Here is a 21,209-nt window from a genome sequence, read left to right as displayed (position 1 = left end):
TGTTGTTTTGGATTATTAAATGGGATATCATATTGGCACAATACATTTTAGTTTTAAAAGAAAGGTGGTCCAACTCTCTTTGTCAAAAGTGTGGGCTCTAGAGCCAGAGGATCTGAATTCAAATCATAACTCCACAACTTTTTAGAGCAAGGTATGTCTTCCTCTGTGAAAAGCTGACTCTTAGGATTCTGAGAGGATTAATTGAATTATGTAATTCCTATAATCATACATTCTCAATACATTTTAGTTATTAGCTTATCAATTGAAGCTGAGGTATTAAGCCTCAGCATCCATTTTACTGAATGGTATTTGATGGACAAATTCCCTAACCATTTTATACACTTTTATCTGCCTTTTTTTAATAAAATTAAGTACATGCAATTTAAACTTTTCCTCATATGTAAACATAATTATTACAAATATTGCTATTATACTACCATAAAATTATCTCACACTTATTGTTTGCTCACTGAGCACCAAGTACTCCTGGAAGCATGTTACCTATAGAAGCTCATTTGATTCTCAGAACAAAGTTTGCTGCTAGGAGATTTAGAGTTTTTATTTTGTTGTTATTGGCTTCCTTGCATAGTCTCAGCTATAATTCAGAATCTTGAGGCTTCTCAATAACTGAATACAAGATAAGTAAAATGAATATGTTTAGTACTTTGCCATGAACAATGTTAAGGTCACAGTAACATTCTAGGTCAATGTTTCTCATTTTTATTTTTCCTTAATAGATATATCCCAATAGAAAGGGAAGCTATGATTCTGACCTCTAAAGTTACCTCCACCCCTACCCCAACTTTGGCTATCTGATTTATTCCTTGTGGAAAGTATCACTCTTGGTGTTTGCAAAAATTATAATTGACCAGTGTAACACTTCATTAAAAAAAATCCCTACTCACCACAAGTTATTTACTATCAATATAAAATTCCAAAATTATGGAAGAGATTATTTAAGAGTTAAGCTTTTGTATTAAAAGAGGACTCTAATTTTTTTTAATGTTGACCTACACCCAAAACATAGAGTTAGTCTTTCCATCTCAATCCAAAGTGACAGAGGCAAACTCAGCAAACAGTTTCTCATTTGGCAGCAGTCAGACCATAAAAATTTAGTTAATTACAAAACCAATTAACCTTTAGCACAATAGGTTAATAGAAATAAAATCTGTATTCTTTTATTTCTTAATCCTTACCTGAGGATATATTGATTTTAGAGAGAGTGAAAGGGAGAGAGAAACATTGATCAGTTGCCTTCCCCTATGTGCCCCAATGGGTACCTGAACCCACAACCTTTTATTATACCTGACAACCATGCTCCACCCAACTGAACCACACTGGTGAGGTCAAAATCTGTATTCTTTTGTTAGGGGTGTCATGACAAAATTCCACAGAATAGGTGGCATAAAAAACAGAAATTTGTTTTCTCACATTTCTGGAGGCAAGAAATCCAAGATCAAGATGATAATAGGTTTAATTTCTTCTGCAACTTCTCTTTTTGGTTTGCAGATACCCACCACTTCACTGTGGTTCTCACATGGTCTTTTCTCTGTGTATATGTCCTGGTATCTCTTCGTATGTCCAGATTTTCTCTTCTTATAAGGACACCAGTCAGATTGAAGTAAGGCCTATCCTAACAGCTTGATTTAACTTAAACATATCTTTTAACACCCTCTCTTCAAATACAGTCACATTCTGAGGTAGTAGGGGTGAAGGCTTTAACATATGAATTGGTAAGGGGAACACAATTCAGTCCATAACACAATCTATTTAGAGATCACTTTTCTTTCATATATATTTTTATGATGTAGTAATACATCATGGTTTTCTGATCAAGAACCTTATTATTTTAACAAGCACAGAGGACATCTTATTTAAGTATAAAGTCTAGCAAAAACTTAGTTTTAGTGATGAGAGCTATTTCAGATTAGATCACAAATAGACATATATGTTATTAATGCTTCTGTTTACTTAACTTTTTTATATTTTTCCCAGTGCCTATTTTTGTAATTCTAGCCACTGTGGAAGAAAATGCCATTCTAGTTAAAAAAAATTTAGGAATTGTGCCATTCAATGCTAGCAAACATAGATTTTACTCAATACTAGCAAAATAGCTGATGATTGATTATTTCCAGAGACTCCTGTATAAAATAGTATCGCTAAAAGAATGAGAAAATAAATTTTTGTATAAAGGAAAGTACATTCATGAAAGGTTGTTTAATTTGTTGTTATTTTTATCTTATGACTTTTCTACTGGAATTGACCTGGATTTAAAAAGAAAATCAATTTTTTTTCTCCTACATCTTTAAATAGATTTTGTTAAGACTATTCATGGTGTATATTGGTTATTGGTATTTGTTTGGTTCAGTATTCATTGCTGCGTATTATAGTGCTTATCATAATAGTGCTACCAGGCAGATAGCTCTCAAAATCAAATTTTCCCTGAGCGAGGGTATCAGCAACCTTCAGTTTACCAAGTTGGTCAAGAATGCCATGCTTTCCCAAAATATCTTTCCCAAGATCATGAAATTCAGTGCTCTCCAGATATTGGAATTTTATAGAGCAGTGATATTTTAATTGGGACATTTTATTAGACTAATAATAATAAACTTACCATTTAGAATCAACACCATTTTATGAGAAAGAACATTTTAATGCCAAAAAGATTGCTTAATGCAAACCTCAAAACATTGCTTATTGCTCTCATTTCCCTACTGAGAATTTTATCGTCCACAGTCCAAAATGTGGGAACCACTGATCTGGAAAACAGAACAGAGGGTAAAAAAGGCAGTAAATGTCAAGAGAACTAATTAAAGACCTGTGCATAGAACAGTGCATCCCTTTTCAACATGCAAGTGATGTTCTACTTAAAACATCAAAGAGATTGCTGCTGTGTAACATTTGAAAAAAATGGCATTAGGCTTACTCAATATATAGTAATAGATACATGAAAAAGAACCTTCTTTTTAAAAAATTGTGTTATTATCCACTTGTAGTTCTGGTTTCCTGACAAGATTCTCCAGGATATTTAACATATCTTATAGTGCAAACATTTCTCTCAGTATAGAAAGTAGACTTTCAAGGTTTTTTTTGAGTTAAACAGAAAGTTTAGATCCTAAAGATTTATTAGTGCTGATAAATGTCTATATTAATGCTCGTAAAGATAAATTATTTTTAGTGACAATATAATGTAAAGGATCAAGAAATAACTACCATATTCCTTTACTACACTATAGTTATTTTTAAAAAAGGAAGGATAGGAAAAGAAAGAAAAAGAAAATAGAAGATATAACTTTTCAACTAGAAGCAACATAATAGTGATTGATTATGGTAAAAAAAAATTCATAGTCAATCATAGACCCAAAATTAGAAACTTGCATTGTAAGTCTTATGCATTTGGGAGAGATACTGGTTACTGACCCAAATTCACACTGACCTAATTTCTCACCAGTATTTGTATGTTTCTAATAGCAATAAGTATTCCTGACATTTTATACTCTGTGATTAATCTGAAAGAGCAAAACATAATAATATTTTTAAAAGTATAAATACTCATCAAGAATATTATAATTACTTGTTTAAAACAGTTTATTGGGATCTTAATGGCTCTATATTTTGAATTGATTTTATGTATAGAATTAGCAGTGCTTCAAGATATTTCTTTTAGGTAGAATTACTTCAGAATAACATGTAGAACTAAGTAATTCCTATTAGCTTGTTTTAATCCCTTCTAAAGTATATCATCATTATAATTAACTTTGGTTTTTTCTGTTGTTGTTTTTTTTAATATAACTTCTATTACTATCAGCATGGAGTACTAAATACCTTGAAAGTACCTTCCCATAAAAAAACACAAAAAAACCTAAATAATGTGCATAAAATATAAATTATATTTCTATAAACAAATTGCTGAGTTGGCTAGAAAATTAGAAAGTAGCCAAAAGCTAAATAAGAGAGAAAATCCTGGAAAGTGGTAAGAATTGAAATTAGATCTTACCCTAAGGGCATCTGCTAAACTGTAGGAATCCTGAGCTTCTGTGTCACTGACTGGAAATGCCCAGCCAGTCAGGGCATAATGCTTAGATATTCTCTGGAGTAGATACACTCCAATATGGACCTCAAAGATAAAATTTTCAAGTAGGGGAGGGTGGAAGTAAGGGGAAGAGATCAACGAAGGGACTTGTATGCATGCATACAAGCCAAACCAATGGACATGGACAACAGGGGGATGAGAGCATGAATGGGGGGGTTGGGGGAGCTGGGGGTTAATGGGGGGATGAGGACACATTTTTAATACCTTAACCAATAAAGAAATTAAAGATTAAAAAAAATTTTTTCAAGGAAAATGAGCTCATTGAGTTAAATCATAAAACACACAAAGGAACCAGAAACCATCAGAAGCCTGGCACTGTAAATCAAGGGTCAGCAGAAACAAGATCCAGAAGAATCATACTTCAAACTCTTCAGATATTGGAGTTTTCTTCAATGTCTGTGTTTCAAGAAGTAAGGAATTAAAATGTGAGAAAAGAACAGGAATCTATAAATATAACCAGGTGGATTTATAATATCATACCTGATGCCAGTCAAGAAACTTGTTTGCTGCAAGACATACAGGTTAGTGTGCCAGTACACAGAGCAGAGGAGAGAAGGGAGGAATCGGAGGGCAAAAAGAGACTTCTCAGCATAAGAGGTTAAGAGGTGTTGAGGACAGAGTGCAAAGGCTTAAGTTACATGTAAATGTACTTTTAAAAAGAAAACAAACTAACAAGGATGAACAAATATTCAAAGATGAAATGTATTATTTTTAGAATTGCTGAAAGACAATACACCTCAGATAAAAAGGCAAACCCGATATAAAAAGAAATTCACAAATAGATAGTATCATAGTGAAACTGAAAAACACCAGAGATGACAAAAAAGATCATAAAGTCAACTAGACAGAAAAGTAAGATTATCTACCAAAGGAGAGCAGTTTAAGTGATAACTGATTTCTCAACAGCAACAAGGGAGTTGCAAGTTGGAAATAACACCTTCAATGAGCTATGGGGAGGGGAGGTATCTGTCCACATTTGATTCTCATCTTTCAAAGCTATCTCTCAAGAAGGGTTGCAAAATGTAGACATTTTCAGATGAACAACTGAGAGGTTTTTTTGGTTTGGTTTGGTTTTTGTTAATCCTCACCCAAGGATATTTGTCCATTGATCTTTTAGAGCAGTGGTTCTCAACCTGTGGGTCGCGACCCCTTTGGGGGTCGAATGACCCTTTCACAGGGGTCGCCTAAGACCATTGGAAAACACATATATAATTACATATTGTTTTTGTGATTAATCACTATGCTTTAATTATGTTCAATTTGTAACAATGAAAATACATCCTGCATATCAGATATTTACATTACGATTCATAACAGTAACAAAATTACAGTTATGAAGTAGCAACGAAAATAATTTTATGGTTGGGGGTCACCACAACATGAGGAACTGTATTAAAGGGTCGCGGCATTAGGAAGGTTGAGAACCACTGTTTTAGAGAGAGTGGAAGAGAGAGGCAAAGACAGATAGAAACATCTATGTGAGAGAAACATTGACTGGTTGCCTCCTGACCAGGGTCTGGGCCAGAGAGGAGCCTGCAACCAAAGTACATGCTCTTGGCCGGAATCAAACCCAGGACCCTTTGGTCCACTAGCCAAAACTCTATCCACTGAGAGATTTAAAATCTCCTGAATTACTTTAAAGACAATTTCAAAGGATGAAGTTCAGGAAAAAGGAAAGTGATCAAAGGTAAAAGGTCTGAGATGCAATGAAGAATAGTAAGCAAGTATTAAATAGGTAAATTATATCTAAACATAGAAATCATAATTTCCAAAGGAGACGTCAAAAGGTAGAATGAAAACAGGAAAAAACAACACCTCAATTCAAAAGAAGGGAAGAGAAGAAAAGTAGAAACTCTGTATAAATAGTGCAAAATAAAATCATATAAATTATTCCAAAGTATTATCAGTAAAGTCAGATGAATGCAAATACAATGTTCTGACTAAAATCTGGAAAATATGTTGATTTTAAAAATACAGTAATATTTTATTTCTAAGAGACTACCTTAAATATAATGACCCTTCCCAAAAAATTAATTCAAAGTATGGAAAATGACATCCCAACCAATTGCTATACTATCAAATAAACAGATTTTAAGTTAAACAGCTTTATTAGATCTTATTATCACTACCTAGTCACTACACTACATAATAAAAGGTTCAATTCATCAGGATGTTATAAATTATACATATGCAATAATATAGCCTCAGGTTACAGACAGTAAAATATGGTACAACTATGAGCAGAAAAGAGCAAATTCCCCCTCATATGAGGGAAGTATTCACATTTCTCTCACTAGTCCTATATAATGAAAGAGTAATATGCAAATTGACAGAACAGCAGGACAACCGGGATGCCCATGGGCCCTCACCACCACTGGCCCCACCCCCCAGTGGTCATCCCCACCCGAATCAGGGGTGGGGCCAGCTGGAAAACTGCCCACGGCCCCTCGCCCCAGCCAGAGTGCCTCCCGATGGCCCCCATTGGGGAGGGCCAGCTGGACCCCACCAGTGCACAAATTTGTGCACCAGGCCTCTAGTTAATAGATAAATAGAAACAAAAATCACCAACACTTGGATAATGTACATTCTTTTCAAAACTCATGTGGATTTTTACAGTCCATTAACAATCCTGCAAATAAGTAGATTAAAAATTATGTTAAAAGTTGGTAAATACTAGGGTAAAGGAAAATATAAATAAGGTATTTTCTAAAAGATATTTTCTAAAAAAAAGATAAGAAGGATCAGGAGTGTTAGTGCAGGAGTGAACTTTGGGGAGAGCTGTTCAAAGTGCCGTGTTAAATGTGATGGTCAGGAAAGACCATTGAAATAGTAACATCGGAATGAAGAAGACTAAGGTGAAGGCATTCCAGAGAGAGGACGCTGCTGGAGTAAAGGCCCGGGCAGGAGCAAGCGGTTTATGTTTGAGTGGACTGATGAAGACGGAAAGAAAAGGTTAGGAGGAGACGGTACAGGTAGCAGAACAGTAAGGGTCTCGTAGGCCAGGTCGGGACTGTGGCATTTGCTCTGAGTAAAAGGGAATGTCCTCAGAGTGCTGGGACCAGTGCAGTGACTACATCTGACTCATGATTTTAAAAGACCTCCCTGGCTGCTGAATTGAGAATAGACCAGAGGAAACAAGATTGAAACACAGAAGCAGTCAATGTATGCTCTAACACTCTTTTAATGGATAACACATTTACTTAATCACAAAAGAAGCCAAAAGGAGATAAAGAAAAGGAAAGAAAGTAAAGGAAACCTGTCTGGCTGTGTAGTGGGAAAGAAAAGAGGAAGAAAATGCCAGGTGAGGAGTAAATTGCTATGTAACTTGTGTTATGATCCTTTCTTGTGACCCCATACATTTTTAGAAAGTGCAAACAGATATTTTAAATGTTCCTAGAATTAGCACGTAATTATGTGTTGTTCATTTGAGTAGTTACAGGTCTTTGGGTACTCACTCAGTCTCAAATAGGAACTTAATTGGGTTTTTCCTGAAACCCATCTTCCTAAATAGATGTTTACTTGGCTTCTTACTTTGGTAAAAGATACAGGATGTTTCATATTTCTCTCAGTACACAAAGAAGAACATTGAAAGTATTTATGCTTTAACACATCCTAGAAATTATAAATATTCTGATTTTTCTCTCATCAATAAGATTCATTGCCATCAAACAAACAGAAGTCACCTGATGAATCATAACACTAAATATTTCAAACAAAATACTGAGTGTCTTCTCTGCCTCACACCATATACCACAACTCTAAAAAATGTACGGGAAGAACAGTGTCCTAATATTCACAAACCTGAAGTCTTAGTTTTGTGACTGAGAAGCATTGGCTTGTGGGTGGGAACCACAGCTGAGACTCATCAGGGATAGGAGGCAGAAGGAGAACAGGCTGAAGGCAGCAGAACTCTAGGTAAGAACTTGGTCTTCAAGTCTCCAGATGATAAAGACTATGATGCCATTTATCTTGTACATTACCGTATGTGTTTACACATGGATACACATTTTTGGGGGTTTTAAAATATATTTTTTATTGTTGATAGTATTACAGATATCTTCCTTTCCCCTCTCATTATTCCCTTCTTCCCAGCCCTTACCCCTCCCCCTGCCCCAGATCTTCACTAACCTATTGCCCATGACCATGGGCTATGCATATAAGTATGTAAGTTCTTTGGTTTATCTCTTCTCATCCCCCCCAACCCTACATTGAGGTATGTCAGCCTGTTCCATGCCTTCATGCTTTGGGTCTTATTTTGTTGGTCAATTCATTTTGTTCATTAGATTCCATAAATAAGTGAGATCATTTTGGAAAGAATAATATTTACTCATATTTGCCAACTCTTCCCATTTTACTTTGAGAAAACAATACACGTCTTTCTTGCCAAATAATTTCAGTCCTTCCATACACGTTTTTTCCCTGCATCTACACAACTACTTGATATGATAGTAGTCGCTTCTCTGAGACTTAAGAAAGCTCCAAGTGCAAATGGAATAATCTGGAATTGAGCAGAGCAGTTGCCTCATTTAGGCAGCTGTGCCCGGTGAGAAGATCGGGAGGAATCAGAAAACCCAGCAACTCACTTTGCTGCTGACCTGGGGCAAGTGAGTCTCAGTTTCTTCATCTGTAAAATACTAAACCCACAGGTTCTTTATGAGGCATAAGTAATACATATATGGATGTTGTATAACCATAGATAACATCAGAGCTATACCGGGCATACTTTATCTCTAACATCATTCAGTCAATCCCTTAAAAATGATTATTTAATTTCTGCGGTGTTTTATGAATTGTGCTATGTCCTTCAGGATGATATAACTTCTGTCCTCCAGGGATTTTGGTGTGGGCTGGGGTGATAGATGTATGTGTAGGACCCTGCAATAGGACAGAGGGACAGCAAATAACTGGGTAGGTAGGTGAAATTATAGAAGATTTTCCAGAGCAGAGTTTGTTCTGTATTCTGGTGGCATCAGTCTTCTCACTTCATAAATGTTGACTGAAACCTTGAAACCCAAATGTTGACATGAGTATTTTCCTCTTCCTTTAAAGTTAAAGTGGATGGAGGAAGGAAAGAGGAAATAAAGAAAAGTAATCAAACCTATCCCATACATGTATTAAATAAATGTATTAAGTTCTAGATGACAGGTAATTACATTGCATTTCTATATTTCACCTTATTCAAAATATAAAATAAAAAATAGTTTTAATATGCTATTAAATTTTATAAGGATAGATAGATAGTCCAGGTGCAATGTTTTATCACAACTTGTGTGGAAGTAATCTTATTAAAGCACCTAGCATTTTTTCTGTGTTTTTTAGTATCAGTTTTATCTTTGCATAATTGTGCAGAATCGACATTAGGACTTTTTCAAGTATTCTCACCATTTTTAAACTGCTGTATTCCTTCTACATTGCCCATTCTGTTATTGCTCTTGAGAGTATTTTGGGTGTTATTGATTTCTTATAAAGCATTCTTTACATTTTTTGTCATCCTGCGATTATTATTCACTCTTGTAGGCAAGTGTTTTTATAAATTTATCCACTTAATTTACATAGTTGTAAGAGAGTTATTTTTCTGCTGAAGCCGGTTTGGCTCAGTGGATAGAGTGTCAGCCTGCAGACTGAAAGGTCCCAGGTTCGATTCCGGTCAAGGGCATGTACCTTGGTTGCGGGCACAACCCCAGTAGGAGATGTGCAGGAGGCAGCTGGTCGATGTTTCTCTCTCATCGATGTTTCTAACTCTCTATCTCTCTCCCTTCCTCTCTGTATAAAATCAATAAAATATTTTTTTTTAAAAAAGAGAGTTATTTTTCTGAATAACTCTGAATTTTAGTTAACTTAATTGATTGTCTTTTGGTGATTTCGGCAATAAACACATTCCTAAATCTTGCATGTAACTCAGTTATCTCTGGAAGGACCCTCACTAAGGGGAGCTTGCTATTTCTTCTATTGATTCAATTAGTTAATAAAATACCTTCCTAAAGATAACAGACTTTTGATACAGCATTACTGTGTCTGTGTGTGTGTGTGGGGGGGGGGTGTAAAAAAAAACCCACCAAATATGTTTTTTATTGATTTCAGAGAGAAAGGGAAAGGGAGAGAGAGTTAGAAACATCAGTGATGAGAGAGAATCATTGATTGGCTTCCTCCTGCACACCCACTACTGGGGATCAAGCCTGAAACCCAAGCATGTGCCCTGACTTGGAATCGAACCATGACCTCCTGATTCATGGGTCGATTCTCAACCACTGAGCCACATAAATAAGAAATAATTCAATTTAAAAACTAGAATTTTGTGAATAATGTGCTTCCTGAATTTATGAGGAGCTTGACTGTTTCCCAATTGCTACACATGCTCTTCTCATTAATTTTATAGACTTTTTGTACTGTAATTGTTTGTTACAACCTTACAGAGTAAATTATACACCATTATAAATGAGCACAGGTACCTCAGTGAAGAAACTGTTCTAATTTCCGGGTTTTTCTACTTTCTTAACGCTCCTTCTTAAATCTCAGAAAAGGGACGACTATCATTTAGTGATTCTAGATTTTCAAAAAGTCCATAATGATATGCATCTACTTGGAATTATATTTCTTTGGAGAAAGGTTAAAACAATATGCTATTGTGTTTATCATTCCTTAAATGTGTGACATGGCACTGTAAAAACAAGTTTTTCCTCTCTGACATGATTATGATTCTTATATTTTTGGTAAATCATCACTACCCTAAAAAATAAGGCACCTGACTTTCTCCAAGCTCAACAGTATACGATCTATCTTTCTTTCTGTTAAACATTTCACTCCCCTTTTAAGCAGCTTAAGTATAGTTGAGAAGTGATTTCTTTTCACAATAATCTTGCTGTTTAACTTCAGCTTGTCCTTATTAACTATCAACTCAACATATTTGGCTGAAATAAATGGGTATTGATTATTTTTGTACTGTCATTTGCAGTTCAAATTGGTCTTTATAAACAGTTGAGATTCTTTTTAATAGCTATTATATGCTTAATATGTCTGCATAGTTCTAGTCTGGGATTAGGTTCACTGTGCTGAATTCAGGCTCAACTTCCCTTAAAAGAAAAAAAAAGGAAAACAGCTCAGTAATAAAGCAAGAGCATTTCCACTGCTTCTTCAACTCTTTTATTTATTTATTTTTATTGAATGCTAAGCCAAAGAAGGAATTCTGAAATTCGGGGGTTGGGGGTTGGGAGTGTACCGGGAGGTCACATGGCTTTATGACTTTGTGAGGATGGATGGTCACAGCATGTTGCCCCTTATTCTTCCCTTTTTCTGGGCAAGACAGACTATTAATCATTATTTCCAAAATGATACAGCAATCTTATTCTTCCTTTTTTCATATGCATGCTTAAGCACACTTTTATTTTTTTAATCCTTGGTGCTTTTATTTTAGTTTGTGATGAATTATTTCTGTTGAGTTTTAATATTTACCAGAGTATAAGTCAAAATGACAATAATTGATATTCAATATTTGAAGATTTCGTGACCATCTGTGACTCACATGGTAAGAATCCTACTCTATGAGACATCAGAAAGACTAAAAAACAGACAATGATATTTATGCAGAGTAGCATTGTGAAATGAAGGTTGGAATGTGGGACTCAAAGTTCAAGTTCTTACTCCGGTTTTCCTGTGTTACTTTGCACATGTCAATTGCCAGACTTCCTGTTGTCTCATCTATAAACAGTGATGAATTAATACCTACTTCAGAATTGTCAGCTGTGCTTTATGATATCAAAGCCTTCAAATGGATTAGAATCTATGTGAGTAAAGACACAAACATTGAAATCGAGACTAATATGAGCTGGAAAATCACTGGTTACTCTTCCAAACATTTAGTAGATATAATAAGGAAGATTCAGAAGGCAAGCATTGAGTGTATGTGAAGTAGTTGGATTTGTTTCTGAGTGGAATTAGGACTTAAAAAATTGGTCTCCAACAATAGGTAAAATTTGTAATATGAATATAGAATCTTCTAAATGTTCCCACCAGAAAAGAGCAGAATTCTGTCATTCATTAATTTATTCATTCATTCATTAAATATTTATGACTATAGTCTATGTACTGTCCTTTGTTAAGGGAAAAGATGGAAGATGAAGTGGCTATAAAAAGAAAAAAAAAAAAGCTTGACTTTTATCAGATGGTATATGTTTAATCTTTGGACTCTGACAAAAACCCTCTTTACCACAGACTAATAGGGTGAATTTTCAGATTATAGTCAACATTCTATGGCTTTGTACTTTAACAGAAATGCTCCTGTACATTCATTGTCAAATTTGAGGGCAACAAATGCTACCATTTTTTATTCTATATATTACTAAGCTTCTTAGTCATTTTGATTGCCATTTTAAATATAAGGGATTGTGTTTATTTATAGGCATGCATTTTATTGTGCCCAATTTGGCTTATCATCAAGTTAAATAAAAGCTCAAGAAGTGCCAATCTCATTTTTTAAAATTGTCTGCATTTGTTCAAGATTATTCAATTAAATATTATCAAAACACAATTAAAATTTTTACTTTTCTAGAAACTAATAAGTCAAGGATATTTACTCTTTGTAATTTATCTTATATTCACTTTACTGAATAAAAATCCTTAAGAAGTCTTAAGGAGCTTACAGAACAAAAAGCAGAAAGACTTGCAAATACTCACTCATTGCTTATATACAGACCTTCATTTAGAGCAGTGGTTCTCCACCTTCTGGCCCTTTAAATATAGTTCCTCATGTTGTGACCCAAGCATAAAATTATTTTCTTTGCTACTTCATAACTATAATGTTGCTACTGTTATGAATCATAATGTAAATATCTGATATGCAGGATGGTCTTAGGCGACCCCTGTGAAAGGGTCGTTCGACTGCCAAAGGGGTCGCGACCCACAGGTTGAGAACCACTGATTTAGAGGCTTATCTAAGTTACACAATTTATCTAATAAATCCATTTAAGCACTATATATTTTTAGTTTGGGATGTGCTCACAAAGCAGCAAATATAATAATCTCAATGAAAGGGAGGAAAAATAGCTTCAGTATCTTTGTTGACTTGTTTTTTATGTCATGATTGAATCATTTTCCTTGGTTATAATCCTTGTCTATTGGTAGGGGCACCTGATTCCCATAGAGTTGTCTCACACAGAAGAGAGCAGCTCCCAAATGAACTCCTCTCACCTTTCCTCTTCAATCCCTAGGCCCTGCAGCAAAGGGAATCTGGGGTTGACCTGCCTTCTGATAACTGGTCACCCTTGATGGCTGGTGGAGAGAGCAATGGTGAGAGGCTGCTGTTGAGTGCAAGGTTATGGTCTCCTAGGAAAGTGTTAGGAGGTGCCAGTGAATGGCTGAAGGAAAGCACACAAGTCAGGGGTAACAGAAGGACAACATTGTTTGGACGGGCACTCACTAGTTTGACTACCTGGCTCACACCCAGTGGTCACAGGAACATACATTTGCCCTTGGGGCAAGGTTAGGGAGATTAATTCATTCAAACAAGAAATACTTCTTGAATGCCAAACACTGTGCTAAGCTCCTGCAATAGAGTGTAGAGTAAAACTGACACTGTCCCTGTCTTCATGAAGCTTACAGTACAAGAGGAAGGCAGACGTTAAGCAGAAATTCCAGAAGACTAACATATAATTAAAATTTGTTATAAGTGCTATAATGGAAAACTCCAGGCTGTGGAGTTGAACCATATTTGGAGACCTAATTGGATAAAGGGGTCAAAGTGGTGATTAGTAGTTATTCAGATGGAATAGATTATTTGAGACAAAGAAAGCAGTATATTTTGGGGCCCTGGGTAGGAAGGAGTTTCAAGTGAGTATTCAAGGCACTTAGATGTGCTAGGAGAGCTTCATAGTTAAAAACCATGGTTGCATGAAAAAGTGTGTTTCTGCAAGGAGGCTCTTAGGAAGTTACTGTGAGCTAGCCACATTTCAAGTGCTCAGTAACAGAAAGTGGCTAGTAGCTACCGTATTGGACAGCATAGATATTAAACATTTACATCATTGCAGAAAGTTCTATTGTACAGCTCACATGGTAGTCAATAGCATGGGCTCTCAAGTCAGACAGTTCTGGATTAAAATCCTGATTGTTGCATTTACTTTCTATATGGTCCTAACCAAGTTACTTAACATCTCTGAGACTCAGGTTAACCCTGAATATAATAAGAATGGAATAGATTATATATATATATATATATATATATATATATATATATATATATATATGGCTAAGTGGCCGGCCATATGTCCATTGGACCGTCTGACCATCTGACCAACCAACCAACAGGTACATATGATACTCACTGGCAATTTAAAAATAAATGTTGACTCGTGCATGTGTGACACATATAAAGCTCTCACTGGTGCCAATCGCACACATGTTTTAATTTTATAATACTATATTATATACTGTTTTGACATGTAATTTTTTGCAGTAACATAATTACCGTACAAATATGTCTTCTAATTAATTTCCCTTCAGTGTACACAAATCCGTGCACTGGGACACTAGTATATATATAAAGAACCTAGCATAGCAGCTGGCACATAATAGACATTTTAGAAATACTACTTATATCTGATATGTCTATTCTTTTAATCCAACTCCCTATTTCCTAGTGACTCTGTCATTCTCTGTCTTCCTTCTCCATCTAGTATAAATCCATTTCAACCATATTTTCACCTAAACTTTATTTTCTTTATTCATCCTCAACCCAATCCATAATTCCATATCAATCCAACTTGTTCTCTTATCCCACAAACCTTACTGAAGGAAAGTATTTCACTGTTGAGATTATCAACCTTGTAAATGGGCAGCCTTCAGGTTCATTTGGTTGACCTCCAGGCAATTTGGCAAGCCTTTAACTATACCATTCTGGCTACTCTTTTCATTTTTTATAATACCTGTTCTAACTGCAGTCTCCAACCGAGATTCTCACCTCATCTCTGTATCAGCATATGACTATCTCCTGGAATGCATTAATTGAACTTCCCTCTCCTACATCTGCAAGTGTATATGCTTTATTTACATGGGTTCCAAATGTCAGTGTAAGGCTATATTAGACACACTTGATTAATGTTAAAAAATACATCTACCTTGACCTAACCCCCAAATCCTGAATGAAAATCTTTAGTGTTGGAAATGGTGGGAGCTGTATTTGTTTAAAGCCCCTCAGGTGATTTTTGTGAACTAATTCAATTTAGGAAAGTTGTGGACACCTTTGTTCATAATCTCTGTTTTTTTATGCTTTTTAAATATCATTCTGGCTGCCTCTATTTCTTCCCAGCAGTTGACATGTAGGCTGCACTTTTCAGAGCTCTTCAATGAGCTGTTAGAGCATCTGTTTTGCCTGTGGTCATCACACTTAATCTCTCCTTGCTGGAGCTGTTAACACACTCCTGCTGATGTCTTGCCAAACTTGAGAGTAGCTAGAATAGCTCCTTTGCTGTGTCCTGGCTGTGCTCCAAGACTTGGTGGTTGGTTATTTTGTCTGACCATTTAATGCAAACTGCACATCATAGATGACACCAGTAGAAGGGTTCAAGCAGCTGGATGTGTAGTCTCAGGAAGATGGAAGTCCCACAGTTATATAGTAGTTTAGACATAAATATTGCTCTGTAAAACTTTTAATTTGATTCAAAGTGTTTTCTACTGGGCATAACATTTAGCATTCCAGAGAAAAAGGACATGTAATGCTGTTTTAAAATATTTTCCTCTATTAGTGAGTGGCATATATAGTTTATAGTGAGTTTTTTTGGCCCTCGTTTTTGTTTTGGTGGTTCTCAAAAATGTAAAATGGCATGGATAGAAGCAAATATTTCAATGAAAATAGCTAATTGATCAAAAATCAACATGTAATTAACAGATCAACACACATATATTTGTTAACATAGATATTATGTTTAATAAGAACTTCATCACAAGTAAATTATGCAGTGCATAGTGGAATTGCAACTTTTCAGTCTCCTAGTGGAATTATTTTCATGATTCAATGATTTGTCATTATAATTCTTTATTAAATAAAGCCCAATTTTCATGTTTCTTAACATACTATACATTTAAAATTTTAGTATCTTATTTTATTTTATTTATTTTTTTTATGGCGCTTTTTTTCACTTTATTAGTACTTATAAAATAAAAACAATTTATGAAAATATTTCCCCTTTCAAGATAAACTACAATCTTTGCAAAAAATACACACCCATAATGGTTACAATACATATCCTTATATATACCTTGGACATTATAAAAGTATTTAAGAATCACACCCTATAACAGTTGGGAGAAGAAACATTTCCCCCAACCTTGGTCATATATTGTGACATTCAAGTACTTAAACTACATTGTTGAAATAAAATGTCTAGTTTCCAGGACCAAAGGGATGTAACTTTCAAGGCCCCATAGGTTCTTTTATTTGTGCAAGGTCAAAAACCAGGAGAGGGTTCCCTGAGCATTAATTTATCTTAGGTAGGTCAAGCTGTGGCTTAATTTCCATACTTTATCATGGAACTAAGCGGGTCGTGGGGAATAAGGCCATGGAAACTCATCTCAGGCAAGTCCCCTCCCTAGCATTCCTATCTATGTAGTGTGGCTCCTACAAGAGGATTTTTAACCCTTGAGCTCTAAAATGCTGATTCTATAATTATCTAAGATGCTTGCAAAATGATATTTTTGCAAGTCTAAACTCCTATATTGTGAATTAGGATAAAGTTATGATAGTGTGACTTCTCTAAATAGACTTTATTTAGGACTTGTTAGGTGGGGAGCATTTAGAACGATCAGTAAACCAAAAATTCCCTCTTGGAACTATTGAAGATCCTTTCTTACTAAGGCATAAACCTCAGAAGCCAAGTTCCTTCTTACTTTGGAAGAACTGTGAAGAAAGGATGGGAAAGAACCTATAATCTTTCAAATCTGAAGGCTTAAAATAATAGATGCTACATCTGACAAAGAGCTGGAGACTATTACAGCTTTAGTAATAAAGGGTTCATTGTTACAAAAATATCATTTGCATGTATTTCCAACTTTCTGATTATATTCCCAAGCTTTCTTAATAGTCAATTCTCTCTTTAACAGCAGAGTATTGGCTTCTGAAGTTCCAGATATAAAGTTTGTCATTTTATTTCATGATACTAATATCATGATATAGCACTGACATTTAATATCATACTGACATACTAGAATTTAACAGTGATTATTTTTTTCTATTCAAGAAACCACAAAAGTCAACCAACCATGGAATTCACAGGTCTTTACATTTAACATATAATATGAAGCATTATTACAAATAATCCCGTAAGGCAAAAAGACTATAAAAATAAGTTGAATAGGATTGCTGAACTTTAGAAAGTTGTTTTAAAAATATATATTCCGAAGTCCTCTAATTTGGCTTAGAGGGTAAGGGAGGTATCTATTAGGATGAACCCTAAGAAATTATGGGTTTTGTAAGTTAAAAGGTAAATCTCTGTCATTTCAAATGGTTCAATCTAATAAATTCCTGAGAAAATTTTATTTGGCATCTCACTATAAATTCAAAGGTAATTTACAGAAAAATCACATTTCTAGTGAGGAGAAAACACTTTAGGATGGAAATGTGCATATTGGCCATGCCAAGATTTCTTTCTTGTGATTAAAAAAACTTAGTGTGGTTTCAAAATAAAACCCCAAATCAGAAGACAATTAAAATTATGGAATGACAGTTAAAGTTGCTAATGCCACTGAAAGAGAAACTATTAGTCAAATTTGGTAATTAAAAACTTTTCAAATAGTTTACATATAAAAAATCTGGCATTAAAATGAAAAGGCACAGATATGGGTTTAAAGATTAATGATCATTTATAAAAGCCTTGAAAATAAGGCTAATTTATTTGTATTTTTAACACCATTAAGTAGGCACCTATTCCAAGTTTCAGTTTGGCCTCCTAAATGGAATTATGTTTCAAATGAATTTTCAACATACTAACCATAGCAGCATTATTACCGGTAATTTTCTTAGCCTCTACACTGCTAAAAGAGCATCTAAAATTTCCTCCCGACCTAAATCCCATCATTACAAAAAATACACTTAACTTTGAGGTTTGATCCTCCACTGTGGTGCATAGGGGAGGCAACCAATCAATGTTTCTCTCTCTCTCTCCCCATTCCTCTCTCTCTAAAAACAATTTAAAAAAATCAATAAACATATCCTGGATAAGGATGGAAAAAAAAAAAAGACATACCATATTCAAAAATGATACTTTATGAAACTTATTAAATATAATCAATTAAGTAAATTCCGATTTTCCAGGTATGTGTATAAGTGGTGTGTTTGTACTTGGTGAAGGTGGACTTGTAAAAAATACACATTTCCGCAATGATGCTTCATTTGGATCCCTGGCACCATTTACGAATGGCCGCTCCAGCACTACTGGCTACTACGCAGAGCGCGCCACCCACCGTCCACCACGTTGGTATATTATGAAGAAAAATAATCTGAAAGATAAAAGCAAAAACCACATCCATGGTCTTCATTAGTGCTACTAGCCCAGCTTTTTCTATTTGAAGGGCTTTGGTGAGAAACACCTGACCCGCCAAACCAAACAGCCCGATTAGTAGGAGAAAGAGCCTGTCCATCCCACAGTTCGGCAGCTTCCACATTCCAAATACAGAGAGGATGATGACGCACTCCACGAGGCCAACCACTATGTAATACCAGATGGTCAAAAAGTAGTCCACAGATTTCCCCATTTTTCTGAGGATAACGAGAGTCAAGGCAGCAAACAGGGCATGTCCGAGTGATGCGAACGTGCCCTTCAGGTGATCTGAGTAGCTTCCAGTTATCTTCTCAGTGTTGGAACCAAACAGAAACGGCGGCCTCACGATGAGGATCACTCCGGTGATGGCGAATGCGGTGAAGAGAACATCCCAAAGGCTGTATTTTTCCTTGAGAAACATGCAAGCAAATAGAGAAGTAAACACTGGACAGCTAAATGACACCACCGTGGCATCCGCGAGGGACGTCGTATGGAAAGCGTAGTATAAAAGGATCATGGCGGTAGAACCCAGGACTCCTCTGAGAATGAGGAAGATTCGTAGATCTTTTGGGCCTATAAACCCAGTTTTTCTGTATATTAAGCAAGGAATAACGACTAACATTTGGAACACACATCGGAATGCACTAATTTCTACAGCATGGAGGTCTTGCACTTTTTTAACAAATAAAGAGGCCACTGAGAAAAGGAAGGCAGACAATAATGTGTAAAACAAGCCAAGTCCACGACAGGGTGCTTTCTTCTTGGCTTCGGGCTGCGCGCGCGAACCGCACAGCCAGGAGCGGCACAGCCCGCACCAGCTGGGACCCGGGGTTTCCACGGCCTCCGCCGGCTCTTCCCTCGCGGCCGGCGACTCTTCACTCGCGGACGGGGATGTGTCGGCTGTGAGCGGCAGCCCGGGCTCCCGCAGGTCGGCGACCCCGGTGCTGCCGAGGGGCCGCATTGCGCGGCGGGCGGCGATCTCCCAGCGGCCGGCGCAGCGTCTGGCGCGGAGCTCGGCTGCCTGGCTCTTCCGGCGGCGGGGCCTATTTTTATTTGGGATAATTCTCATTAATAATAGCAACATGTGCTGAGCTCTTGAATTGTGACAGACACATGTAAATCATTTTACATATATTAACATTTTTTAAAAATATGTTTTTATTGATTTTAGAGAGGATGGAAGATGGAGAGACTATCATATTGATCTGCTGCCTCCTGCACACCCCCTACTGGGTATCGAGCCCACAACCCAGGCATGTTCCCTGACTGGGAATCAGAGTCCTCTTGGTGCATGAGTCAATGCTCAACCACTGAGCCCACCAGCCAGGCCATGTGTTAACATATTTAGTCTTCACAACAATCCTATAAGGTGGCTGTTATCCCCATTTACTTATGAGAAAATTAAGGCACACAGCACGTATTTTTTCCTGACGTCATTCTTTAAAGACAGAATTAGAATTTGAACCTACTTCTCTTATTACAGAACCTAGGCCCACTTAGGCTGTGCTCCCTATCTAACATTGCATATCTGTAGATCTGCTTGTGAGCATTCCAAAGAGCAACGTTTGGGCATCTGGGGAGTTGAGTTGGGGATCTTTGCTGCCAATATCACACATAATGAAATTGTTCTGAAGCCCTATTAGTATTTTATAACTTGTATTTCATTTATTCTGACTTATCCTCAAACATAGGTAGATGGACATTAACTAGAGCACTTTTGTTTTCACATACTAATTGTCAGAGATATAAAAGGAAAAAGAATAGCTCATCCAAGAGAGTGGTTTACATAGATTTCCAACCAGGATAGTATGTTACCATTCTTCATCAGAGTGTAGTCACGATGACTAAAAGTGGTTTCTAAAATTGCATCACAATTATATATAGACATTTGCATGTACAGGTCATGTTTGCTGCCTTTTATGATTTTGAGCTTATAAATACTAGTGAATAATTATTAGTTCACTTAAGTTATTATTGGCTCATCATGGAAATCCGTTATTTGCTGAAATGTAGAGAAAACTGTACATTGAGCCCTAGCCTGTTTGGCTCAGTGGATAGAGCGTCGGCCTGCGGACTGAAGGGTCCCAGGTTCAATTGTGGTCAAGGTCATGTACCTTGGTTGCAGGCATATCCCCAGTAGGGGGTGTGCAGGAGGCAGCTGATCGATGTTTCTCTCTCATCGATGTTTCTAACTCTCTATCCTTCTCCCTTCCTCTCTGTAAAACATCAATAAAATATATTTAAAAAATGTACATTGAATTAATTCAAGAGTCAAAAACTAGAAAGTTTATATAGTATAGTTTATATAGCTAAGCCTCTTCGTGAAACTGCAAGGACAGGCCTGGAAACTTAATTTCCTCCCCAAATTATATCATAAACAATTCAGGTTTTCACTTGGTTTCACATTATTGTATTGTTATAACCTCGAGAGAAATAACTTTTTTTTTCACTTGAAATGAGTTTCAAATGAAACTAAGGTTCAAGTTATCATTGCACATTGAGAAACATTCTCTTGAACTGCTTATACACAGGCATGAACATATGAACACACACACGTAAACACATTCAGCATCTTCTACATATAAATGGACTGA

The 21,209-nt window shown here is 36.1% G+C and overlaps 2 protein-coding genes across 2 annotated transcripts in view; one reads left to right on the top strand and one right to left on the bottom strand.

The window, feature by feature from the left end:
• LRRC7 (leucine rich repeat containing 7) overlaps positions 1 to 21,209 on the top strand; it is a 481,537-nt gene that overhangs the window by 72,245 nt on the left and 388,083 nt on the right. The gene's annotated exons all lie outside the window — the stretch shown is intronic.
• On the bottom strand, positions 17,246 to 19,576 carry LOC308515278 (solute carrier family 35 member G1-like; the record flags this gene model as incomplete). The annotated part of the gene is made up of 1 exon (XM_081085906.1): positions 17,246 to 19,576. The coding sequence occupies one exon, from the start codon at positions 19,574 to 19,576 to the stop codon at positions 18,464 to 18,466; it is 1,113 nt and encodes a 370-aa protein (XP_080942032.1). The 3' UTR covers positions 17,246 to 18,463.

Source organism: Myotis nattereri (assembly GCF_964212035.1).
Source record: "Myotis nattereri genome assembly, chromosome: 3".
In the NCBI taxonomy this organism is placed as follows: Eukaryota; Metazoa; Chordata; class Mammalia; order Chiroptera; family Vespertilionidae; genus Myotis; species Myotis nattereri.
Note: the sequence above shows the minus strand (reverse complement) of the source record. Positions and strands in the feature narration are given on the sequence as shown.